At 44.7% G+C, this 27,401-nt stretch overlaps 1 protein-coding gene across 1 annotated transcript; it reads left to right on the top strand.

The window, feature by feature from the left end:
• Positions 1-481: 481 nt before the first annotated feature.
• Positions 482-21,826, top strand: LOC118792281 (C-1-tetrahydrofolate synthase, cytoplasmic-like). Its single transcript, XM_036550097.1, has 28 exons — positions 482-921; positions 1,041-1,125; positions 2,322-2,381; positions 3,234-3,287; positions 4,727-4,863; positions 6,065-6,165; positions 6,451-6,587; positions 7,590-7,701; positions 8,196-8,323; positions 9,077-9,174; positions 9,774-9,947; positions 10,475-10,611; positions 11,083-11,129; positions 11,536-11,643; positions 12,573-12,647; positions 13,063-13,165; positions 13,501-13,556; positions 14,032-14,166; positions 14,552-14,620; positions 15,995-16,106; positions 16,475-16,614; positions 17,069-17,110; positions 17,541-17,641; positions 17,910-18,087; positions 18,579-18,686; positions 19,267-19,419; positions 20,820-20,937; positions 21,205-21,826. The coding sequence occupies exons 1-27, from the start codon at positions 815-817 to the stop codon at positions 20,913-20,915; spliced, it is 2,853 nt and encodes a 950-aa protein (XP_036405990.1). The 5' UTR covers positions 482-814; the 3' UTR covers positions 20,916-20,937; positions 21,205-21,826.
• Positions 21,827-27,401: the final 5,575 nt, after the last annotated feature.

Genomic DNA, 27,401 nt, shown 5'->3' on the forward strand with positions numbered 1-27,401 from the left:
CGTTCAAAGGTGAGTCAGTCTGACCTGTGAAATAACACATATGGAAACAGGCCATTGTAGCTTGTTTCAACATATCTGGAATCCAGCCAAGCAAATGTGGGAGGCCGAGTGCAGTGTGTGGGGGGGATGGGGGGGGGGGTTGCATTTTCTTGCAAAGAGCAGTCTAAAACTACTGTATCTGTATAAAGCGAAACTATTCTTCCTTCCCCCAACAAGCACCCTCCCCTCCAACAGTCAGCACTTTTCTGGAGCACGGCCACATGGTGCTCAAGAGGAAAAAACACACTCGGATTACAAAGTTTCCTCCCTCCAACTCCGGCCCCCTGTGAGCTCTGATTGGCTAAGAGTGCCCTTCCCGGGGACAGCCCTCTCCCCCTGGCTGAGCAGAAAGCCCTCCCCCCTGAGTAAATTTGGCCCTCTGCTCTCTGGCCTTGGCGGTGTTTGTTTGCGGGGCTGATTCAGATTCACACCGGAGCGGGCAGGACGCGGTGGAAAAAGCCAGCCCTGGTGATAAGATACCAGCGGAATCCTGCCCAGCCGCGTCAATGGGGCTGTAAATAAGCAATGCTCAGAGGGGCGGCCCCTCTGCCTGGATTCTGCCCCGGTGGGCGGACGCATTGGGGACCTGGACTGTCCTGGCGAGCGTATCCGAATTCCTGAGCACAGGCATCGTCGGCTGCTGACCTGAGTCCCACCATTCCGCTGCCACAACAGCAGCGTGTGAGTCTGAGGCTGACCTCCTCCAGGGGCCCTCCTTTCTCTTTCTCTCTCTCTCTCTCTCTCTCCCTCTCTCTCTCAGGAAGACCAGTGGGAGATGTTCACTGTATCCTCCTTCACTGCCCGGGTGCTCAGGCGAGCGCCGCGATGCTGGGGAGGGAGGCGAGCCGCGACCACCGTCATCTCAGGGAACAAGACCTCTTTGTAAGTGGCCCACACTAGCGCGTCATCACCGGCCACCGTGGCTACAGGGGCAGCAGCCAGCCTGTGGTGTCCCTAGCTCCGGGGGGCGGCCGGTGACGCCGGTGTCCCTCTGTCCCCAGGCAGGTGCGGGAGAGGCTGAAGAGGGAGGTGGAGCAGATGAGTGCCCGCTTCCCAGGATTCCGCCCGGGCCTGGTGGTCCTCCAGGTGCGTCAGCGCTGCACATTTTTGCAAAGGAGAATGTTTGCAGGCCTGGAGTTTTCCTCCTCTGGCAGCTCTAACCCTCCTCTCTCTGTCTCTGCCCTGTTCTGCTTCAAGCTGGAAGGTAATGAGCTACAGCCACATTGAGTACAGGGCTTTTGTCTGACTCTGCATGCAAAAATAGGCACTGCAGATCTGTATTCAGCTCTTAGTCTCAGATCTGGAATGGAGCCACCATCCCTAGTTTTAGAGAGTCGCATGATGAGGCTATGCATGTAAGCATGTGTCAAATGCAAAATGTAAAGAATATACTGGAGGTGCATGTCAAACATCTTTCCATATATTACAGAATATATTGACTATGCCCACCTTCATATATGCAATTGTATGCATATATTTTCAGATATATTTTAAACTCACATATACTGTGATATTTATTCTGCAGACTACACTACTGCACTGCTGAAAGATGGTCATAATCGATATATTCTGTAATATAGTAAATGTAATGTTGCATACATAAAACAAGCATTCTGTATATTATGGATTCCATATATTACCTTCTATTATGGATATATTTCTAATTCATAAGGGTGCACTGAAACATTGAACTATAATATTCACTGACTGACTGTGCCAAATTAATACTTGACATTTGTTGCCAGTCCCAGGCTAAAACAGTGAGGTTTAACAATTACTGAGTTAGAGAAGTAATTTACTGTTTTGAAATTAGCTAAGGAAAATGTCTCAGGTCTATCTAGTACTGTAGTAGTGGTAGCAGTAGTATCATGCTACATCTCTCTGGTTACCAGGTGTTGAACTGCTACATCACACATAATCTCAAATCAATGCTATCAGTTTAGTGTCAGGCAGAACCGTGATGAATCACTTTCCAATCCAGTATTGCTCTTTTGCAAATTTTCAGCATGATATCTACCCTTAATTCATTCATTTACCCATTCACCCATGACTCACCCACTCACCTATTTTGTCACACACTCAGTTGCTCATTTACTCATTCATTAGTCACTGACCATTTCCATAGTGACACAGGCCCTCAGAGAGTGTAACATGTGGGATTCACTACTGTAGAGTGTGCCGCACAGTGCGGAGATCAGCAGGTGAAATGTGTTGGATTTGCTCCCGTGACCAGCAGGTGGTGCTCTGTGAGTGGGCAGTGATGTTTCCCTCCTGATTTCCAGGTCGGGGACAGAGATGACTCCAACCTCTACATCAGCATGAAGCTCAAAGCGGCTGCTGAGGTATGGACAAGCTGGGAGGTCCCACAGCACTGTCACCCCATCTCTCGCAGTTGGAGATCACCTCAGGAGTGTAGACTGCAAACCTAAGGCAAAAGTGGCAAGGAAAAACTCCCTAATTTATAGGAAGAAACCTTGAGCAGAACCCGTCTCAGAGGGGGAGCCCATCTGCTTCTGGCCGGCACTAGGCAGATAGAATTACATTAAAATTGTACAATGTACTTTAAGACATTTGAGTTTTGATAGACAGTAGTAAATAACAGAGTAATTATAAAATGTATCCTAGAGAATGTCCGGTTCTTGGCACGCAGTTGGCTTGATAGAGAAGTACAGTCTATTTAATACTACATGGACTGTAGTACATTTTACACACGGATACCACATAATGTATTAGTTTTGCCACAGTCTGTTTTCCTTTAGCATGAAAAGACATGGGACAGTATCCGGTTAAATAAATAGCATAACAAGGCCTCCAGATAGCATATAATTTCAGCAACCAGCGTGAGATATTCATGAATGGCACACTACTGCTTACACTCACCACATACTCCTCACACAGCCCAGCCCGTTACATGCCATTTCCTCATTTAGTCTGAGTGTACAGATGGAGTAAACGATTTTAACAGCCATTTCCCCTTGTGTAATCGTAAGCCCAAAGGCAATTTTTGACATAAATGATCATTATAATTATACTCTGAGTGGTAATTGATAAGCATGTGTGCGCACTCATCTGGAATGTAGGAAGGACTCTCTTTTGTGCTGCAGTTTTGTTGCCCTGTAATTTTAGTGGATTTAATGCTGTTTATTTTAACTGGATTGGCTCCGCAACTCTTTGCCGCTTTCTCTTTTCATAAGATCGGAATCAACGCCAACCACATCAGGCTGCCAAAGACTGCCACGGAAGAGGAGGTAGGAGCTGCACAGCTACGGCAGATATTCCGTGTACCGCGGCCAGATATTCAGTTCTGTGCACTGAGAGTTCTTTTTCTGCCATTGCTGAACCTGGAGGTGTTCTGATTTGCTGGCTCATCATGAGCATTCTTAAAGGGGCGTAGTCTCAGACAGAACATACACAGATAGCATGGGAGCATAAAGACCAACTAACCAACCAGAACTTCCTAGATGGAGAATGGAAAGAATGCAGGAGCTGATTGTCTGGTCATGATAAATTGAATGTCTGTAGTTTCATAATGCTTGGCTTAAAAAAAGCCAAGAGCCCATTGCCAGAGAGTGCACCGTGTGTGTTGACACAAGCTGTACAAGTCTATGCATGTGCATTATGCTAGATATGGTGATGAACTGTGATGTGAAAATGAGATCCAGGAGCAAAGAATAAATTTAGACATTGCTGTACTTATATGCCTAGTTTTGGTGCAAAGGGAACGTAGGTACCCCAAGAGCAAACTAATGTTTAACAAACAGTTTTTTTTTTTTTTGAGAAAATGGCATTTGAATTGAACCCACAATAAAACAGAATTCACATTTTTGTGAAATTAATTATATATTGATATTACAGGTATAAAGTTCATGAACGTTGTCATTATGATTATGAATGTAATAATTTTTATTGCATTTTATTCTTACTGAAAACTAAATTTTAATACCATTTTGACCATTGATGTTATAAATATGCAACTTCATGTTGCACCAGTTAAAAGGTACTGAAGGATCTGTTTGTAATTATGAAACTTCCCACCTATTTGTCTTGCACCTTGCTTGTGTGCAAGCACACTGGTCTACAGGCCTCAGTCTCACTTTAATAAGGAGGTGCTGCCTCATGAATATGTACATTTCCTGAGTTACACCTAATATGGTTTATGACTCCATGCACTTTCAATATGGGATAGGGTTATCATAACCAATCAGGTTCACCCAGGGTGAGCACAGAATTCTGGGATACCTGCACAATCCTTATCACCTCTGTACCTGGAGATCCACCCAGTCCTGGGAAAGTGAGGCTTCATGGTTATGGTTGTACTGGCTTACTCCTTTGAACCAATCATACTGTTTTGCTACAGACAGCAATGTTTTCAGATTCATATGAGTTCTGGTGTGTAAGAGTCAGTGATTGACCGTACATGGCGCCTCTGCCCATTCTGGGGTTTATGCAGCTTCACTCTCCCATCACTGTTTAGCTAATTTACATCTGGAACCACAGGGGACTCAAATTCGCATCCAGCCAACAGCTCTGATGAACTAATTAAGACCTGAGCTGGAGCGAATACTAGGGGTATGTGGATCCAAAGCAGACTCCAGCATTGTGGAACATTACTGTGGCCCATGGTGCTTTGCTTCTGACAGCATGGGGATAGGTTTCCCACCCTCCTCCCTCTCCCTCACCCTCGCAGGTTCTAGAAAGCATTGCTGACGTCAATGAGAACCCTGCCGTCCACGGCCTCATCGTCCAGCTGCCCCTGGACTCCGTCAACCCCATGGACACGGAGAAGGTCACCAACGCCGTGGCCCCGGGGAAGGATGTGGATGGGTAGGTGCTGACCGTTTTTGGCCAGCTGCCATCTCATTAGGGGGCCAGATGTGGACAAAGAAACCCCCTGTTTTTGCCATAAAAGGAGATTGCCTGTTTGAAGTACAATACACGACAGCCCTTAAACAAAGCCAAGCGTTCCTCGTACTGACGCCATCCAAAGTTTCATCTAAATCCTTCTACTTTGTTAAGCTCGATCACAGAGGGACGGTCATGTGACCTCTGCTCCGCCTACAGGCGGCGTGGGTAATGACGCCCTCATTCTTTTGTTATTGCATGCCGTTCCTCCTCCGAACAAACAGCACAGACAACGAGTGCCAAGCGCAGTCACCAGAACAGTGCCGTGGCCTCTATCACCACCCCCCACCTGCCTGCTTCCTCCAGTTCCAACCGCCCCCTCCCTGCTTGGCTCGGCTCTCTTATCACGAGCGTCTGTGTTTGCGCTCGCCGGCCGGAGGTTCTCCCCGCAGATGGCCGGAGCCCTGTTCTCTGAATGATAAACACTCGAGTTCAGACGCCCACCTCCAAAACTCCTGAGAGGCCCCCTGCATCTGCGCGGCTTTAATGACGGGGAAATCAGCACTCCAAAAATGGCTTCGTCTGAGTTTGTCTGAGGGTAGGATGTAAAAAAAACTGGGGGGGGGCATGTGATATATTACAGATCTGTCACAATAACGCGGGATTCGTGTACAATGAAGCTGATGAAATATTGTCCTTTAATCTATCCGACGAGAGTTTGTTTACTTGCGCAAAATGGCGGCCCATTAGCCACTCAACCGGCTATTGATTTGGATTGCACTTAAGATATTCAGAGATTGCAGTGGCAGCCCTCCCAGCCTGCAATTAAGTTTGGGGAAAGGGAAAGGTTTGAATTAGTCCGAGGTGGGAGAATGATGAGGGCATTGATTTTCGTCAGCTGCTCGGAGAAGTAGTGATTAGTTCCATGGGTTCCAATTAGGCACTGCATCGCCTACTGTGCAGGTCTAAAGTCAGCCACCGGTAGACTGTCAGGGAGTTGGAAAATTGATTTTCTTTCTCCAAAATTCATCACACTTTTATTTTTTTTATTTCAGCAGGCTTGGAATGAATTGCCTCTCAAATGCCTTTAGTCTGTTCTCTCATCTGCAGCTCTGCAGTGGCTGGTTCCCTCTGATTCTGAGTGTGTGTGTGTGTGTGTGTGTGTGTGTATGTATGTTCCCAGTCTGACCAGTATAAATGCAGGGAAGCTCTCTCGAGGCGACCTAGGAGACTGCTTCATCCCCTGTACTCCCAACGGCTGCATGGAGCTCATCAGGCAAACAGGTGATTGGCCCATACAGAACCCCGATCCTTGAATCATTCTCCTCCTCAACAAACACGCTGTGGGCTTGACATCAGCTCACTGTGACGTGAAATCGAAAGACTGGGAAAAGATTTGAAAGTAAAAGCACGCAAAGGCTGCCGGAGTTGTTCGGCAAAGAAGTGCCCTGGAAAGTGCAGAGTCTCACCTCAGGCCAGCTGCAGATCAGTACATGTACAGAAATGAGGGAGGGTGATGGGGGGGAATAAACCTGCAGCGATGAACCTCCTGTGCCGTGCTCCGCGCAGGTGTGTCGGTGGCTGGGAAGAGGGCGGTGGTGATTGGCCGGAGCAAGATCGTGGGCGCGCCCATGCACGACCTCCTGCTGTGGAACCACGCCACGGTGACCACCTGCCACTCGAAGACGGCCGACCTGGCCGCCGAGGTAACAGCCTGCTGCCTCCCCATCAGTGGACTTAAAGACCATTCAGCGTCACTCACTAAGAAAATATGCAACAGCTTATTTTACCCATTAAGTGATAACAGTAAATGTTTACGCAAAGAAGTTAACAAATTTGAAAGTGAACCCCTGAGAATGTGTTCGGTCAGGAAAAGCAAGTCTAAAGGAAATGCATAGCCTTCATGTGCATGATTTAGTGTCTGGTACATTTACATTTACATTTATTTATTTAGCAGACGCTTTTATCCAAAGCGACTTACAAAAGTGCATACAGCATGTATAGCGACAGTATGGGGACAGGATGTGTACAGTTCCACAATGAGACAGTTCTCAGCTGAGAGCAGCGTCTGTTTGAGGACACAGTACTATTAGATTTATACAATTACAGCCTATAGGGCAACTAATACGATACACTTTCGAACGGCGGACTTCGACAACTTTAAACAGCGCAATGAACGTCAGGGTAAAGGCGGCAATTTTAAAAGCACAATTTAAAAAGCACAGGTACGACCAAAGAAATGTTTTCCCTGAGTTTTGCTGTCTCTTAGAGCTACCTGAAATGCTATTTAATTCAACCTGACACATAAACACAGGAAGGCCTGTGCTGGAAGAATGATGTGACTGTCTGTACTATATGGTAACCTCTGCTCAGACTCAGACTATGAGGTTTTTCACTTTTAGTAGTGAGTCTGAGCAAGTAATACATTTTTTGATTCTTGCACATTATTTTTTATTTATTCCATCAATGGCTGATTTTGAGTTGCAAGCATCAAAATAAGTGGCATCCATCACCACAGGAGTTAGATTCGATTGCTTAGATTCAAGGGCTACTGACTACCCAAGATCCTCAGCTCTTAGCGTATGAGAGCAAGATGCTAATTGTGTTTGGGTTCTGATATATCGAAGTCTGTGCATCTCTGTCCATGTTAATTGAGGGGGTGGGAGGCCAGTAAACTTGGAAAGTTTACAATTTTGCATTCTCTCCAGGTGGGCAAGGCAGACATCTTGGTGGTGGGGGCAGGAAAGGCAGAGATGGTCAAGGGGGAGTGGGTGAAGAAGGGGGCGGTGGTCATCGACTGCGGAATCAATCACATTCCAGGTGTGCAGCACCACAGCTCCTCCCACCCCTGTCCCCCCCACCCTTTTTTAGGGGTGGCAAGGTTTTGGGGGACGTTGAAGAATTCACTGGCATTTTCATCCAGCATCTTTTGAGTCCAATCATTATTGTCCCACATAATGATGAAACAATGAGAAGTAGACAGTTGCTCAGGAAAGCTGTGTAGCCATTTGCTTTTAATAGTGTGCTCAATTAACTGGCATAGTCACATTGTGAACTGCAAGTCACATCTAAATTGAAGATTTCATTTTACATTTGTGTCTTATCATTTGCAACAGAAGTACAAAGACCCTGTTTCTTCACTGAAACCCCACTCTCCCCCCATCCAATGTGGCATGAGCTTTGGATCATAAAGCTGCTGTTTGGCCTCCAAAGCACTCCAGCAGAGAGTCTCTTCTTTAGCCGTTTTGTGTGGATGCTCTGTGTATCTGGCACGGCACTCTGACCTTTGACCCCCACATCTGTGACCCCCTTAGATAGCAGCAAGCCCAGCGGGAAGCGGGTGGTGGGGGACGTGCACTACCCCTCTGCCAAGGAGCGGGCAGGTTTCATCACCCCAGTGCCCGGGGGTGTGGGACCCATGACTGTTGCTATGCTCATGGAGGTAAGCCAATTTCAGCCTCAGTCTCTCAAGCAATTTGTTATTCACAACACACTATGCTCAGGATGTCACTGCCTTACAGATATTCCTGGGGGTCCATTTATATGAAGGAATGACTGTAGAAGTTGATGAGCTCTGAATGAGATTGAGTTTACTTGTATGTCATTTTGATAAAAGAAAGCACACAAGTCCTACCTTCAGCTGTAATCATACCTTGAGGAGCTAATTTCACCCAAATTCATTAGTTGGAGCCAAGAGTTGGTTTGGTTATCTTGTCACTGCGGTTGAGATATAGCTCTCACCTCCAGTGCAATGTTTTGCAGAATATGATTTTACCTGTTCATATTAGTTTGCAAAAATAAAGTTAAATTTCTGAACATTCTATCCAATTAATACTTCAAGACTGATACATACTGCCTCACAGCTTGAATAATTAGGAAGGAGACTTGCTGCAGATTCATAAACTAGCCAATACTGTCTCGCCAACAAAAAATGACCATAAACAGAAAACCGAACTGAGAATTAATTTTCTTTCTCTCCAAACTTGTGCTAATTTCCCTCAAGCATGCAGGACAGAACATTCAGAGACTCTTTATAAAAATCTGAGATTTGATTTGTGTACTCCTTTGTGGAGAACTAAATGAGTGTGTCGTGCTTAAAATAGTACTGTTGTTCTCCGTGCAATTTTGAAAATGAATGTCTAATCATGGTCTTGCTTGGGGACGTGTGCTTGTTCTTGCCGTCATTTCATTATAGAATACGGTGCAGAGTGCCAAACATTTCCTTCAGAAGTACCAGCCTGGGAAGTGGAACATCACCTGCATCAAGCTGAAAGTACAGACACCAGTGCCGAGGTGATTAACAGATAAATCTGTTCCTGCTGATGGTGCCGTTCAAGCTACAACGCCATAGCATGGTCTGTCCTCTAACAAAATTAAAATAAAATAATAATTTCACTCTTGTTAATTTATTTGAGTACATTGGGTTAATTGGAGCTGTGGTTTCAAGACTGTTCACATTTATTTTTATAATATAATGCCTTAGTTCTTCATAGAATCTGTAGACAATAGCAAAACTCAAGAGGGCTGCGTTTTTCATCTATAGAAAGCATCTCTCTCATTCCTGCCATGTGCACTAGAATCCAGGCACTTAGCTCAACTTCATATCATTTTATCCCAAAATATTTTACACAGTGCAAGATCAGAGGTTAACCCTTTCTTTAGGAATGTCACTAATATGGTTTTTTGGTAACCATATACTTCAGAGTCCTTGGTCTTTCCTATAAACACTATAATAGAAACAATGTATTTTTCCCCAATGTGAAAAGTACTCAAAATGGAGTGTGACCTTGATTGGTAAGACATTCCGTGCTCCTCAGAGGCCGTGAAGTCTGATTGTGGGAGGGGTATGATATTGCATCACCATGGTGCCCTATTGTGGCCTAATCCCTCAGCGATGCTGTGATCTTACGTTGCTGCACCCCCAAGCTCATTGGCCAGCTGGCCAGCGAGATCGGCCTCCTCTCCAGTGAGGTGGATCTCTACGGGAAGACCAGGGCCAAGGTGAAGCTGGGCGTCATAAAGCGTCTGCAGGCACAGCCTGATGGGAAATATGTGGCAGTTACGGGGTAAGGTCTACCCCTGCGATGCATCAAGCTCATCCTTTGTGACATCATAGTCACATGAGGGCACATCAAGTATTTTTCACTTTATTGAAAACTTATGAAAGTTTCTGTGCAGCAGCATGGAGCATTAGCCAGGACTCTGGACTGAGCTCATTAGTCATGCACTTGAGGACCCCAATGTCCCATCCTATATAATTATATAATCACAAGCGGTCTCTGAACTGGGGACAGACATAAGATTTGTTAAACTGAGGTGCTCATATGAGTGTTATGAACACCTATGCCTTCTGTGGCCATCCAATAGGCACAATGTTATATAGTGTTATGTAGAAGGGGGAGAAGGCGGGGGTGGGAGGTGGATGGGAGTTGAAGTCCAAAGTTAGTTCCAGGCACTTCCACATACAGTACCTCTCATCACTACCTATATGAATGGTCCTGCAATGTCTGTTTAACTGTTGAGTTAGATCCTAAAGGAACACCATCTTCATCTCAACCTCAGATATATTAGTGCCCTCTGTCTTTCCCGACAGGATCACACCCACACCCCTTGGGGAGGGACAGAAGACCACCACACTGGGGCTTGCACAAGCCCTGGGGGCGCACCTCAACCTTAACGCCCTAGCCTGTGTGCGTCAACCATCCCAAGGTCCAAACTTTGGGATCAGAGGTAATTTGCTGATGTAGAAACCACTTTTTGCTCTCTCTGCCTCTGAACCTGTAAATCTCAGAAGGAAGACGTTGCCCCTATGTGGAGCAATAGATCAGATCACAACTTTGTGGAATTACTTCGTCATAAAATGACTTGCGTTATCCCTCTATGGTCAATATGTTGCTGAAAATGAGCCAATGGAAAAACATGCATGAGTGTGAGAGGGAGTAGAAAATTGGTGTTGACACAGAAAGTGAGTCATTAGCACCATTAATGCAATTTATTGTCATTAATTTAGATGAGACAAAATGAAGAGCCAAAAGAGGCTGAATTTCTTGTTCTTGTCAGCATAATGTTCTAATGTTGTAATGTTCTAATTATGACAGTTACTGAAGGTGAAGAATGAATCCAAAAATTTTGTCCTTGTTTGATATGAAATGCATAACATGTGGAAAAGTGACCATTTGCTATGGCCCGCTCTTTCCACAGGAGGTGCTCTTGGAGGTGGATATTCCCAAGCCATTCCTTTGGAAGAGGTGACAGTCTTCCTTCTTAGACACTTGGGGCAGGGATGTCCAATCTAAATCACAGATTTTAGATTCAACTCCCAGAGCTAAAGTATGCATATGTTGGCTTTCTTATACTCTTATTCTGTTAATCAGTACAAGCCCTAGGCATGTCTTTAATAGAATGATATGTTACAGTTGAAGATTGAATGTGTCAGATTTTTTTTGTGGTTCATACTGGGAAATATATTAGTGCACATGCATACAGTTAATTAAATAATTTTAACAATTAAGCTATAGTAATTAGCTGGAATAAAACCATCATACACACCCCCAGGGACTGAGTTTATTATCCCCGAGTCCTATCTTCATGTCATATATCCTGTACCATAATTGTGTCATATAACAGATTCTTATGTTCCTAACTGGATTCCAGGTGAATCTCCACCTCAGTGGGGATATCCAGGTTGTCACCACCGCTGCCAGTCTGGTAGCTGATGCCATTGAAGCATGTCTGATTCTCGAGGCCACGCAGTCCGACAAGGTAATGGTCACACGTAGTCAGACATGTTCCTGTGTTTCATAGGGGAACTGCCATCATGTGTGTTCTCAACTGAACTTATTCTTCCTGTATATTATTGCACCAGAACAGGTTTCAATTATATGTGACCTATGTACTTCGTCTCACCATCTTTGTGGCACTAGAGGACTTACTTGAATGTGTTTCAAAGGTACTGTCTCAGTGAATTTTGATGTAGGATTAGAAAAATACCTGCACACATTATAATGCCCTAAAGTCTATAATAACACTTCATTTACAAGCGTGGTGGTCTTAGATGAACAGACTGGCCATTAGCTACAGTACATCTTGAGCTTCTTAGCTCAGAATGCCACACATTCTTACATATTCACTGTATTTTTGGTTTCAAGGATAAAGACCATTGTGACATAACATCTCATCATTGGAGAGTCTTGTGGGGGTTAGCTGAGGTGGAACGACCGCAGCAAGTCAGGGCCTAGTTTTTATGTGTTATTAGAAAGACAGAATCTCCTACAGTACAGTACAGCATATCCATCACTTCTACCAGAAGGAAGACTACTTTCCAGGACTTATCCATTCCAATGACTAGCTAAGACTCAATTTTCAGTTGTTTCACAGGAAAGGGTGATACAGCTGATGGTTGTAGCAGGATACTTCTTCCCACATCACCCTCTTATTCCACAGATCCTCACCAAACTTGTATTGAGATTTCAAATGTCATGCAGCATCCAGAACATCCCTGCTACAGTCAGCAGAGCTGGTTTACTGAGTTTTAGTCACAGGTGTGAGAGGTCTTCTGGTTCCAGCTATGTGAAAGACCCCTGACACAGTCACTGGTGTGAGACAAATTTGGTTTTTGTTCGTGTTTTTCTTAAGCTCCATTTCTCCCTTTATAATATGCGCACAAGGTGACTCTAACTCCTCACACACAGGCTCTATATGATCGACTGGTTCCACTGAAGGAGGACCAGAGGCAGTTCTCCCCCATACAGCTCAGGAGACTGAAGGTAAATCTTCACCACTCCAGAACCAACCCATATTTCAAGGATATATTGCAGTACATTGCCATTTCAACATATATTTCATTGCATGTGATCTATGCCTTTGTATATATTCAAGGATAAACCACATAGGTAAGAATGTGCATATTTTAGAGTGTATATAAATAAACAAATTCTGTTCTGTTTCAAATTCTGTTCAAATTCTGTTCTCTTCTGTTCTTTTTTTGTAAAGCACACTTCCTTCAGTGTAGCTCAACTTAATTTTTTGTGCTAAATTTTGTTGCAAAAGCAGGTAATGGCTATAGTAGCCAGGGGCAATGGCAGAAGAGAGTGACATGTTTATCTTTAACAGACTCTGGCCATGGAGGTGTTGGCCACTTTTTGCTTATTGCTGAGATTTCACATTGTGTGTTCCTTGTAGAGGCTGGGGATAGAAAAGACTGACCCTGTGACCCTAACAGAGGAAGAGATTTCCCGCTTCGTTAGGCTGGACATTGACCCCCGTGCCATGGCTTGGCAGACAGGTATCCTGTTAGCTGGAAATGATTTGATATCTTCTATCGATTCAGGACAGGTGTGGGCACCTTTTTGCTACAGGTCATTATTTCAGTGTCTCTAATCGAAAAAATACGCTTTTTTACCAATTTAGACCAGTCTACAGTGCCTGGATTTAGATTTGCCTGTGCTCCTAACAGAAATTCAGTTTCTGATGGAAATGTACCTCTAAAAACAGCAAAGGCTTTGTCCTGCAAAGGGCTGGAATTGCCCATTCCTGGAACTGGGCAAAAATACATGTTAAACCATAAGAGATGACAACAAATTTTAGAGGTTTGAGATAACAGAGTTGGTTGTGTTCCAGGAGTGAACACAAAGGAACCTGGCCAGTCTCCTACAGGAAACAAATTCACCAGGACAGTAAGTGAAGAATTTCTCACAGAAAAAGAATCCCTTTGAAACAATGCATCCAGCTAAGTCTTTGATCCAGCAGTACCAGCCAGCAAAATGATTGTTTATGTCTTTGGTGAAAGGCCTTACTAATGGAGACTTGCTTAAAATGCTCTCGCAGATCGTTAGAAATTTTAAGTGCGAAAGGCAAATAACTATTTGCAAGTGCTAGAATGATCCACACATAGGAAATGACACCCAAACATTCTAAAATGACCCAGCACACATGTTGTGGAACTTCCTGTGCAGCTTATCAAGAAAATTCCTACTCACAAGAGCAGTCTACTCCAGGGATTGACTATATTCCTCTGTGCTGTCATTGATATATGAAAAACTTCTCAGTCCCCTCACTTTTTACTGTAGTTCAGACTTACTGTGGAGGCATGACTGTGGATTGCAAACCTCCACAGGTCTGGAGTGACCTGCTGGTTGTTCCTTTGTGCAGTTCAACATCACTGTGGCCAGTGAGATCATGGCTATTCTGGCTCTGAGCAAGAGCCTGGAGGACATGCGTAAGAGGCTGGCCAGAATGGTAGTAGCCACCACCCGCAGTGGACAGCCAGTCACAACGGAGGACCTGGTCAGTGTGGACCTGTTGTAGTGTGTGTGTGTGTGTGTGTGTGTGTGTGTGTGTGTGTGTGTGTGTGTGTGTGTGTGTGTGCGTGTGTGTGTGTGTGTGTAAGCATGTGTGTACTGTGTCTGTTTTTTTTTCACATGCGTGTTTGCGCATGTACATATGTGTGCATGTCTGCGTAAATGTGGCTAGAGCAGCATGCCTGGTAATACCACAATATTACACAGTTTTAGTAAAGGTTATGTTTTTGGTATGTTCTGTTCCTGAAAATATTGGCTCTTCCGCAGATGACTTGGAAAGCCATGCAGAGCATTGGTTGGCTGGATGCCTCCTTTTAGGACAGATTCTCAGCAGCCCCTCTGAGTTTTGAGTGTGGTGTGTTCTCCTGCAGGGTGTGAGTGGAGCGCTGGCTGTGCTGTTGCGGGATGCCATCAAGCCAAATTTGATACAGACGCTGGAGGTGAGTGGAAACAAGCAGTCAGGCTGCGACCAGAGTCCATGGGGAGAAGGGCGGTTGGGGCTCCTTCTCATTTTCTCCTGAAATGGAACATAATTCTGTGGTCACATCCAGTTGGATTGTGGTCTCTATTGTTCTGTGTTTTTGTGAAAGGAAGCAGGGGATTATGGGACTGGAGACTCTGGGAGATGGAGTTGGGGGTGGTGGGGGGTGCTGTATGACAGCACTGCTCCAGCAGTGCCACAGAGTTCACAGTTATGAATCAGTGCTAACTATGTCTTACTGTGTGGGCAGAGTTGGCATGGTATTGCTATGGGGACATGCAGGTGCGTGTGTGTGTGTGTGTGTATATATATATATATATATATATATATATATATATATATCTGTGTGTGTGTGTGTGTGTGTGTGTACGTATATGTATGTATGAATGTATGTGTGTATATGTGTACAGAACTGATGTGCATGCAGTATATACATCATACAATGCAACTGCATTTTACCCATGCTTATTCCCCACATGTATCCAACCAAGTAGTGAAAAATTATGGAGCCATTTTAAAGTCAATTTAACCAATTTTATTTTACAAATTTCTATTTGCAAGCGCTTTTCAGCATTTAAGAAGCCAATATGGGCAGTTACGTTTCTTTAATTAAAATGAAGGGCCCGCCGTACAGATCGAAGGCGAGACTCTGGCAGGAACCACTCATAAAGAGAGACAGCCACAGACACACAAAGGGCCACTGGGGGGCTTTTGTACTGAGTGTGTCTGGAGCTCTTAGATAACTCTCTCTTCTCTTGTGTGCCGGTTTTCTGTGTACACTCTCAACCCAATAATTACCGCTGTTATTATGCTTGAAGAAACAAGCGTGGCAAAGACTTTCTGTTTGATGGAGCCAGTCTACATTGTATCCTTTGAGAAGGGACATATATAGCATTATTCAGGAACTACAAAATGACTGTGCAAATTGGAGCTTAATGCAGGATGGTACTTATTCTAGCTGCAGTACAGTTTTGCCAAAACTTTGAGTAAAAGGTTTAAGCAACTGGTCTTTTTTATTATACCAAGGTCTGCATTTGCTGGGTTTCTGACATTGATGACACATGTTATGTGAGAGAGGATCACAACACATGTTTAATTTCTTCACTTGAAGCTGACCACAGAGAGCAAAGTTATACTAAATGTCACATCAGGTTGTAAGTTGAATTACCAACAGATTTAGGATCTGACCTCCTGACTGAGGCAGTATAAAGCTGTCTGGAGATTGAGGAGGTGAATGTATTCAGGTCTGTAGGTATGAAACATTTCAGCACTGTGAGATTGACAATCATGGTGCATCCGCCAACCAGCCCACTAAAGCATTCTCATTCCTCAGGGGACACCTGTCTTTGTTCACACCTGCCCGCTTGCTGATATCGCCCATGGCAACCCCTCAGTACTGGCCGACAAAATTGCCTTGAAGCTGGTGGGACCCAAGGGATTTGTGGGTGAGTTTCTCTGCCTGCAGTGTTTCTCCTGTTTGCCTTTTTTCCCCCTCCCAAATATATATTTTTTTCATTTCAATAACAAAGGCAGCCAGCAACAGTTTTAATTTGCATTTTAATTCAAGTAATTTGAATGCCTGCCTGTTTATCAAAGACCTTGCATCTCAAGAATTTGCAAAGAAGAATTAGTGATTATAAAATCTGAAGAGCCGAGTGCGAAGACACGCTCTAACGATCAAGGTCTCCCTATGGATTTTATTATGATGCCTGAAGAGCTGATAAAGGTTCCTCGGTCTGATGACTTTTTCATTGTGTCATGTGACCTCTCGTGTCCTGTGGCTGCCCCTGTCCTGCTACATCTTCCTCCTCAGTTGCGGAGACCGGGTTTGGTGCCGATGCTGGCTTGGAGAAGTTTTTCAACATCAAGTGCCTCTACTCGGGCCTGCGGCCAAATGTGGTGGTTTTGGTCGCCACGGTCCGTGGCCTCAAGTTGTACGGGGCCGGGCCTGAAGTGAGTGGGGTGGGGTGGGGAGGGGCATGGGGTTGGGCGTGAACGGTTTGAGGAATAGCCGTCTGAGTTGGGTCAATCACTAGTGAGATATTGTAGTATCTGATGTGTGCCACAAACAGTGGAAGAATATGTGTTTCACTCGTCCAAAGTTCCATGCAATTGATCAGTATGTTGAAATCCACAAGATGGAAATGCACAAGCTGATTTGCCAGTTAGGGCATGTTGTTTAGTATGCACATATGTCAACATAAATACATCTTTGTATACATCTTACACAGCACCGTGGACTTCAAGTCCCTAGAACACTTCAGCAATTCTTTCACTATCCAGTCTCTAATTCTTACATTCTTCAGGAAGATAAGCAGGATTCCAGAGAGACATGAGGAGCTGACATACTTAACCCTTGACTCTGAGGATTGTGGGATTTCTGCTTATTACTGCTGTTGTGGTGCAGGTCTCATCTGGGCTACCTCTGCCAAAGGAGTACACAGAGGAGGTAGGTTCTCAGAATCGGATCTTGATTTGCGTCTGTATTGATTTAAAGATTGTACAGTTGTTAGTCCGACCCCTCTCACCTAGGGGGATTGGTAACTCTTCACACAGTCCCATTAATTGACTATTTATGTGAGCTTAATAATATATTGCAGCAATGTAGTACATTAGTAACCCATTATTGCCATGTGTTAAACCAGACAAGAGACTTTAGAGAGAGAGCTTTAAAATATGTAAACTTATACAAATTAAATAATTGCTTTTCAAAATCAGTGCATGAGTCATTTATAAGGAATAACTGGTGTATGCATTATCTTAAGTGCCACAAACTACCAATTAACGTTAATGGCAGGCAAAGACAGGCAATCAATTCATGTGAATCAGTTTGAATAGATGCTACTAATGTTTTATTAATGATGAATGCTGCTCTGTAGAAACAGTCACTGCTGGAGAGGGGGTGTGGCTACTTGAAGAGGCAGGTGGAGAACACAAGGGCCTTTGGGGTCCCTGTGGTGGTGGCGGTCAACACCTTCAGGTGAGTGACCTCAAGTATAGTCCACACATTTTAGTCCCCACATCAAGGATGACTGCCCTACAGTAGCTTATATTTTACATGTCACCAAGTAATTACTAGTAGTTAAGTAATTACTGCATGTTAACTGATTAACTGTCCTGCTATAGGGTCAAACAGGACTCGAATCTGCAGCCTTGTGTTTACAAGTCTAGCTCATTATTCATTACACCTGAGCGCTGTAACACCGAGGGTGTCAACCATGAGTCTGATGGGTGTGGTCTGACCGCAGGACGGACACGGACGCTGAGCTGGACCTTGTCTGTCGCCTGGCTAAATCAGCGGGGGCGTTTGACGCCATGCCTTGCTCGCATTGGGCTGAGGGGGGCGCCGGGGCGGTGGAGCTGGGGCAGGCAGTGCAGAGGGCAGCAGAGGAGTCCAGCAACTTCAAGTTCCTCTACGACACGGAGGTAAAGGCTCAAAGGGTCCGCCCAAAACAGACTATGCTTTTTAAATTAGCCACAGGGTTGATGTATGATGAACTTTGCATCATGTACATTTCTGCCATATAGTGCAGATTGTTTTGTGCATTAATGAAATGATATTACTCATTAATGACTTCCCTGTGATAAAATTTTCATGGGGTATCCCATGTAATGCCAAAGGCAGGTCTGTTCACAGATACAGCACACATTGTACAGATTTTCCCTTGGCCACACACTCCAGATAAATGTTGCTGAGCTTTGATGTAGTGATGTTACTGACTGCACAGACTGCTGGGAACACCCACAAACATCCCTGAGGCCAGTGCACCAGATGTCAGTTCACAAAATCCCCAGGCTGCCCCCACCTCTATATCAATGCTCCCATCAAAGTGCATTTAGCATTGCAGCTGCACAGCACTCTGCTTATGGAAAGAGGCCAGAGGTCACTCACTGCCTTGAACGGCCATTCTCCACAGCTCCCCATTGCCGACAAGATCAGAGCCGTTGCCAAGAGGGTGTACGGCGCCGATGAAGTGGAGCTCCTTCCAGAGGCCCAGCACAAAGTGGAGCTTTACACAAAGAGGGTAATGTCTGGGTGTGGTGGTGGTGCTAGTGGTGGTGGGGGTGGTGGGGGTGGGGGAGGGGGGGTGCAGGCACAGTGCACATGGTTTGGGACGGAGGTGTCACGTGTGTTGGGCACATGCCAAACTCCCTCTGTGGGCGACCAGCGCTCGCCTGGGCTTGAGCAAGAATTAAGGCGTAAATTGAAATCATTCTCACTTCGGTGATAATGGTGCCTTTTGCAGCGGACCGTGGCTCTTAATGATTTGCATTGTGGTCTAGCAATGGGAAAGGGAGACTTCACCAACCCAGTAATGGATTGGAGCTACCGTATGTGGTCAGTCACTACCATTAGCCACTATGAATCGGTCAGAAGACAATTGGCTCAGATCAGTGAATCGCTAATAGGATGCCCACTATGTGGTTCATGGAACCTCAGTCTCTCATTAGTATTGGTGCTGCACTTTGCCTGTCCTTGTATACGCCCATCTGCATTAGCAGGCAGAGTTGGTATTTCAAATTACTGGTCTTTCAAAGGTCACTGATTATGAGGTCATAATGGCTAACTCCTGTGTCAGTAACATTGAAACACACTCTGTTTAGGGCTATGGCAATCTGCCCATCTGCATGGCGAAGACCCACCTCTCTCTGTCCCACAACCCAGAAATGCGGGGGGTTCCAGCTGGATTCATTCTGCCCATCCAGGACATTGGAGTTAACGTAGGTGCAGGGTTCCTCTGTCCGCTGGTCAACGAGGTGAGTGGCTCCTGCGTGAGAGTAACTTTGGTTCTAGTTGCCATGAGGTCACACATATCATTTTGTAACCCCATCGAGGACAGCCTACTTACAGTTGGGCTTTTTGAAGGGATTTGTGTACTTTCCGGTTCAATCAAAACAGCATTATATCTCAGAGAAATGAGACGGACCAATAACCGCAGAAAATCACACCTTACCTGTTCCTTCATTATTCCACGCACTCAGACACTGCAGGATGTACTGTGAGTTTAATGCATGCAGTTTCTTGGAGAATTCAGTCATATGCCTGATCACAGCGATTTCGTCAGAAATTTGAGGATGAAGTACAGATATCAGAACTGTGCGCTAGCATGTAATCTCTGTTTGTACGCTCTTTGCCAGTTCAGTATATTCAATAACATTCCCCTAATAAATGCTCGTAGACAGCCCGTGAGACAGAGATGTCTAAATGAACGATGTAGGCTATTTACGTGCAAATCGCACGTCACAATCGGAAATACAGCAATGAGACACAGGCATCCAGCATATTTCGAAGCACCCCATGGATTTGAAGGTCACCGCCCCCACGACCCGCGAGCGCAGAGGAAGAGCTAGCTTGTCGAGGAAGGCGGCGAAGTATCAAAAGGTGTTGATTAAGATGAGAGATGGAGCCTAAATTAAACACGGATGGCGCGACTATTTTTACCGAACCGTATCGGGGCGCGAAGCGGCGCTGAATCTGAATGCGACAGAGGGGTGGCGGCTGCCGACTCCGCTCTTTCCATCTGTCTCCCCCTCAGCGCGCAACACGGCGTGTCATCTAGCGGGTCTGGCTCACGGCGTCTCGGCTCGAGGGGCCTGCTTGTCGTTGTGTTCATGACGACTTACTCCCTTGCGAAAAAGTAATATATGCCAAAATTTTGTAAAGTATGAAAAACATGTAAAATATAAGATACATATGTAAAGAAAAAAAATATCATCCATTGCTATTTTCATAACTGCAATTTTATGCATAGATTACAATAGATAATTTACAAAATATATACAAAAACTTACATTTAATGCCATAAACTACCACATATTGTGGTTGTTTCCATATAATATATGCAGTATATTTTTGTATAGATTACAGAATTATCCCTTTGCTTTTGCATTGTATATTTCAATATACATTACTTTTATGTATATATTGGTTTATATGTTTTTTTTCACTGGCAGGTAACATTGTAGAAGGTTATTTACAATATCAGCTTACCATCTGATATCCATGGTAAGCTGATTTTTATGGCAGAGATGTAGATATGTTCCTCAAAGGTATCTGAGTGTCTCAGCCAACATCAGAGCACTTACGCACTAAGTCCAGTGCTCTAACATGTGCTAGTGTTTATTAAACACCTGCACCTTTTTTCTGGCCATCACAGACGACCATGACCCCGACCCCAGGGGTGCCTGAATGGTCCTGTTTCCATGACATCGACCTAGACTCTGAGGCCACACAGGACAGTGACCGCTCCTAGGGAACACTCACCTGGTTCACAGGTAGGGTCTTCAGCATGCAAGACAGGTGGTGGGCCTGTGGATGTTGTGAGCAGGACAGAGCGATAGCTATACGGAATGACATTTACATTTTGTCATTTAAAGGGTGGTCTTATCCAAAGAGAAAGTGGTGAGGGCTTTGAGTTGCTTGCGAGCATAGCTCTCAAAGTAGTTGTGTTTTCTCTTTATGTTGTTGTTTTTGGCTCTGGGTTTTCCATTGCATTCATCTCCCTCCCTCCCCCCTCTCTTCCACTCTTGCTCTCTCTACAGGGCCTCTGCTCAGAGCTGACCACAGCCACTCAGCAGCCTCAATGCAAAGGAACGATTCCAGCTTCATGACCAAACCAGACTCCCAGTGGACGCCCCAGTGGTGTCCTTTTATCTCTGTCGAAGACTGCTTTCTTGCTTCTCTCAGCCCTGGCTTTGGCCACAGCCCAGCATGTCTACAGCTGGGAGCTGTAGACCAAACAGCGATCTTTCAGCGTGCTATCCAAACTGTGTCGGCATTATGGGCATGTTTCTCTGTAGCAGATTCTGCTGCCAAGCGGCATCTGTCCTGACGGATGCAAATGTAAACCGTGGTCCGGGGGGTTGGGAGCAAATGCGTGCTAATGCACTTTTCTGACCATGTCCCCTTCAGTGGCAGCTGATAGGTTTGACTCAACGCTTTCCCAAATGATTATTAGGCTACTGCGTCAAAGCCATGTCTGTTGATCCTCAAGAGAGACAAAACATGGAGCCTCCTGATGGTCAGCGGTCATTAGCCGCTTACACGACGACTCCGTCCTGTGACTCACTGAGAATAGACCCCGTAATTGTAATGGATCGCGTAATTGCAAGGCCTGTTCCTCCTCTCTAACATAGAGGATATATTCCTCAGTGACAGCTCACACTGAACAGAGGCAGCACTCTTGACCCATGTATCTGTTTGTCACTGTTCTCCAGAGAACAAGAATAGACACAATGTGCTGAGGTCAGTGGTTCGATGGTCTATTAAATGCATAACAGAGCTCAGTTTTTCTGCCTATAGTACACACCTGAGCTGTTTAAAGATGCCTGCGTAAAACATCACCTGTGCATCTCAAAATCTGGGGCTATGTTGTCTTTGCGTTTGTGTTGTGCATGTTTTTATTGTACATAATTTCCATCCCTCCAAAGATGTGGAGTGATTTGTTGGAATTGAATAGTTGCATATTCTTTGAAATTTCATGGACTTTCCAACAGCATGCACACAGTAATTTGATGTAGTATTTTTCTTCATGTTATGTTATTCCAAATCTGCAGATCTTTATGCCTCCAATGACTTAAGAATTGCAGAACTCTCTTGTGCCTGGCTTATGCTTTCAGACATTACATCCAAGGGCTCCTACAAACCATGACTGCTACAAATAGCAGTTATGAAAATGATGGGGTTTGTGGAGGTGTTTACTGAGCTCTGCTCACCTCTTTCAGTTGAAGGGTGGTTTGAGCTGGAATGTAATGGAATAAGGGCAGCCTGGTGTGTAACAGTGAGGGCACTGGACTCCAGACTGGCAGGTTTGCCAGTTTCAACCCTGGATAGGACACTGCTGCTGTATCCCTGACCATGGTACTTCACCTCAACAGCTACACTAAAACTCCATCTAATGGGTCACTGAATGTATCTGATGCAAAATAAGCTATCTTGTAACTCCCATTGATAAGCGATAAATAAAGAACTCATTCAATCTAAAAGTTTGATTCATCCTGTTCATAAGGTGTTGGCTTTATCTCTGAATTGCTTCTTGGATGCCCTGTGCTGTGCTCTCCAGCCACTTTCAGAGATCCATCTTCATGAACTTTAGTGAGTGTTCAGGCACTTGCTCATCCTGTGGAAGTCCCAGAGTGACAAGCAATAGCTATGTGTTCACCCCTGAAATAGAATGTGTTTTCTAGGTTTCCACCGTAACAGATTACACAGTAGTGTTGTGGATAACGTCCACATGTATCTACTGTCTGTTTGATTTTTAATATTTATTTTTAGAAAGCTCTCATGTAGACTATACAATGATGGAAGTCAAAGAGTTTGGTGAGACAAATAAGATGTGTTTAGCCACAGAGCTCAGTAGAATGAAAGCACAGACATAGTCTGAGAGTGCTGTGAATTTAAGCCAGGCATGGATGGCTGGTATGTATGTTTACATGGGTGTGTCGTGTGTCACTGTATGTGAATGTTTGCGTCCATGTGCACATGCCTTTCTGTGTGTGTGTGTGTGTGTGCATACATGTGGGTGTGTTTTTGTGCATGTGTGGGTAATGGGTATGTGTGAATGTGTGGGTTGGTCTGGTTGTGTGTGTGTGTGTGTGTGTGTATGAAAGCATGAGTAATAGTGGGTGTGTGTGGGTGAATGCACGCATGAGGGTGTGCATTGTTCGCCTGTGAGGCACACTGGTGCTCAGCCAGGTTATTCTCACTGTGGGTATCTTGCAGCAGCAGTAGCTGCTATTTGAGCAGCAGAGGCACTGTTTGTCAAGCCAAGCAGCTTAAATGTCAGTGAAACAGATAAAGACCTGAGGAAGGAGATAGATTATTGTTAGATCAGGGGAATGTTTCCATATTTCCCCTTGACATTTATTCTCAAATATAATTTCTCCTTGAAATCCAAGAATCAGAATCCACATAACGTTTCTGCTGCAGTGCTCAGAAGGCAGCATGACGCTGTGCTGTAGTCTCTGCCCAAACTGCCTCCCACTCACTGCTCTAGGGGAGAGCCCACAGAATACCATCGCATTCAATTATTATGTATCTAATCATGTGTGCTGTTTTACACCTGGGTCTTCATCAGTCCAAAACAAAAGTTGGCATTCAGAAACAAACCTTATTTTTAGTACAGAGACATGATTCTCATGTAAATAATGTAAAAATGTAAATGTAAATATACATATAAATACACTGAATATGAATATATCGACTCTAACATAGAAGAAAGTATACAAATCATATTAAGGATTATATTCATTAAGGAGCATATTCATTTACACAATTCCATACATGCCATTTTTAATTATTTTTAAAGTATAAGTCTTCTATAATTTATGCACAAATGTCCACATTTTAAAGTGACAGTAATGGCTATATCCTACAGACAGGCAGTAAACATGGATTACATTTTGTTATATGTGGTGAAAAAATATATCTTAGATATGTCTTGTATAAGACTATGTGCATAAATGTGTGCTGTTGATTTTTGATTGGCTGTGGGATTTGTTTGCACTGTACCATTCAGTCTTGTCCCAGTTTAACTGGTGAAGAAACCCTGTCGCTCTGCCTCAGGGTCTGAGCTTTGGCACAAAATGGCTGCCCTGCATCTTTCAGGTGGGTGAGGTGTTACCCCCACTTGCAGGAAAGTGCTCATGCAAAGGGATGAATGGTGCTATATAAATGTTACCCATTCATGTTATATTGATAGTGATGTGTTTATGTGCCACCATAGGAAGCCCCTCGCTGATTTTCGCTTCACCAATCAGCAAAGCAGGCCAACGAGCAAAGACTTTAAAGTACATCCGAGGTGTTGTGCTCTCCTCTGAGACGTCCTGTCACAAAACACTTAACATGGCATCCTCAAGTTTCAGACTGCAGCACAGAAGCAGACAGAGGTTATTTTTGCACTGCAGAAAATGTGCAGTTCCGTTTCTTTTAAAGGCTCCTTTCGTGGTGCTATTACTGTGCTCCTGGTACTGAACTATTCGTGGTGCTCTAAAACTCACAGTGCAATTCAAGTTCCAATTATGCCTGAGTGGTAAATGATAATTCGGTAGATATGAATTTCCATCAAAGCGTGAAGGTTGTGATTGATGTGAGTGTTCGTATTTGGCTGGGCGTCCAATGGAGGGATTGCACCTGGCAATGGCACAAGGTTGTTTACCCTCAATTTAGACATCATAAATACGGAAAGGGGGGGAGGGGGTTGAATAGGGATGCCGTGAACAGCTGCCACAGAGAGGAGTGGTAAGCGGGATTTTTACACACAGATGGGTCTGGCTTGTCTAGGTTTGGTTAATTGGATAGGGATTGTCTGAAAATTCTCCTCCCAGATCCTTTTGAACTTCAATTGCAAGGTGAACTACATGCATGCATGCGCTAACCCAGTTTTGCATTCTGAGGCCACAGAGGCTATTTGGCTCTGTATTCCCAGTGCTAGCCCTGGGGGCATGCTTCGCACACCTCCTTTCATTCCAGCTGAGCTCTCCATTATTCTGTTTAATTGAGCTGTTAATTGAATGCTGTTCTGAGTTTGACATTATTTAATAGGCTGCTGCTAATTCACAGGGAAATAAATGCATTGTGGGTATGGTGTGTGGAAAGGATTTACAGACGATTAACCATTAAGAGATGTTAAATACAGATATTTAACAGGTGAGTGCATTCACAGCTCAACAAAACCTTAATCAGTAAATGAGAAGTGACTGGAACTAAACTCGACAAGCAGATCATTGCCTTCGGGTTGAGACACACTGATCTATCTTGGATTTAGCAATTGCTGTTTTTCCTCTCAATTTCTTTTTGGCAAAAAAATGAAATCAAGTATTCAGTGGATTCTGTGGATTCCTATCATGCACAGGGGGAGAGTGTCAAACCAGTAGTTCTGCCTGGGAACCAATTTATTTTTTCTTCTTGTCCATCTGACCAAAGTATTGCACCTGCCTGAATCCTCCAGTCTGTTTTTAGACCAGTCACCTCTTGCTCCAGATTAAATCCAGATTAAAAGGCACCCTTGGCTGCTCTGAGAAAGCTGATCAGTGTTTCGATTCACCTCTGCAATGCTAGTGCAATAGGAGCTTAATAAGAATTTGTACTTTCTGGTGGATCTGCAAGTCTTTCCAAATAAACGATAGGGAAAATGTTGTGCTGGGCAAACTGAGAAGACACTGAGTGAACGGCCATTCAGGGTTGATTTGTGAAAGCTTTGATGGTTCAGCCAAACCTGGATTTATGTCCTGAGATGCAGCAGATCTGTCTATTGAGGGACTGCATTAAACGTGAGGGCGATGACACCCGAGTGATTAACAGGGAGAAAAGTCAATGATGCAGGGTGCCCGCCAAGCTCTCGCCTGCTCACGAACGTGTATGGAAAGAGCTGGAACTGCGTGTCACTTTTTAAAGGTGGGCGATTTAGACGAACTGCAGAAAGCGGCGGCGACGCGCCCCTTGCAGTTCAAAGCGGATGCCGCAGACCCGCTGAGAGCTTGCTAATACCTCCGGCCCTGGCGCCGTTCTCAGAAAAAGGAAACCACACCGCCATTTGTTCCACTCTAGTAGGACCCTGCATGTCATTACAAAGACAAATTCGCACCATTACAGAGACGTCAACTTTGCAAGTATGAATGGCCTTGGATTCCTCGGTGCATCTGAGGACGGCTTCCTCTCAGGTTGACATCAAAGTCTGCATTGCTTGTTTATGTATGTGTGTGTGTGTGTGTGTGTGTGTGTGTGTGTGAGGTGTGGAAAAGGCCGAAATTATGAATCCGTGAAATTGAACATGGTCAGAAATAAGTGCGAATTTCTTTGTCCAGTGAAGAATAGTTCTGATACTTTTTACTTTTTTCCGCTCAGAAGCAGTAAGCACACAACCCTTTGATAAATATTTGTGGCGGGCACTGAGGCAGTCTTTCTCTCCCCTCCCCAAAACTCCCATGATATCCAGAGTCCAGCCAGGACCCAACTGTGCTTGGAGACTAAGCAGGCCCATTTCCATCCTAGTTCACTGAACAACTGTCAGGGTTATGTTCCACTGGCTGAGCACTCTTTGGCAGATTGACTGACACATGACAGAATTTGTCACATGGCACCAATTCCCTCTTATTCTGTTTTGATTTCCATAGTGCTGTTCAAGGTCCATTTCTTCAGCAGTTTTTGGGGGCTGCACTGTATTGACTGCAGTATTCTGCTCTATGAATATGACTGCACATTTCAGCTCAGTGAAGGCTCTTCAGCTGGAAGTAGGAGAGGCTAAAGGCATCATTTTAAAACCATCTTGAGAGGTCTGTGTTGAACTGTCCTGAGAGGGGACGAAAATAACAGCCCTCACTTGTCCTTTCAATGTTGCGGCATGCAACGTAAGGACGAGACGGGGGAGGGGGAAGTACGGCTGGACAGAGTAACAGCAAGAAGATTTTGCAGAGGAAGTGAATGGGGATTTCCCATTCAGAATCATAAGAACATAACTGTCATCTGGGACTGAATTATGGCTACAGCATTTAGCAGCAGGGAGGTCAAGAGCAGTGTCACCCTCTCCCTGTGATCTAGGTGACAGAACCAACAAAATCACAGAGTTGTCCCGACTTTGATAGATGTCCCAAATAAATCTGCTTCAGTTTTTCACTGGCCAAGAAATTAATAGGAGCATAGCCACGAGGGACAGACTCCAAGAGAAATGGGAAACATGTTCAATTTCCAAAAGCTAATGGTCCTGCCCTACTTACATCCGTTCAGTTCAGCAGCATTCTCT

Source organism: Megalops cyprinoides, chromosome 17, assembly GCF_013368585.1.
Source record: "Megalops cyprinoides isolate fMegCyp1 chromosome 17, fMegCyp1.pri, whole genome shotgun sequence".
Taxonomy (NCBI): Eukaryota; Metazoa; Chordata; class Actinopteri; order Elopiformes; family Megalopidae; genus Megalops; species Megalops cyprinoides.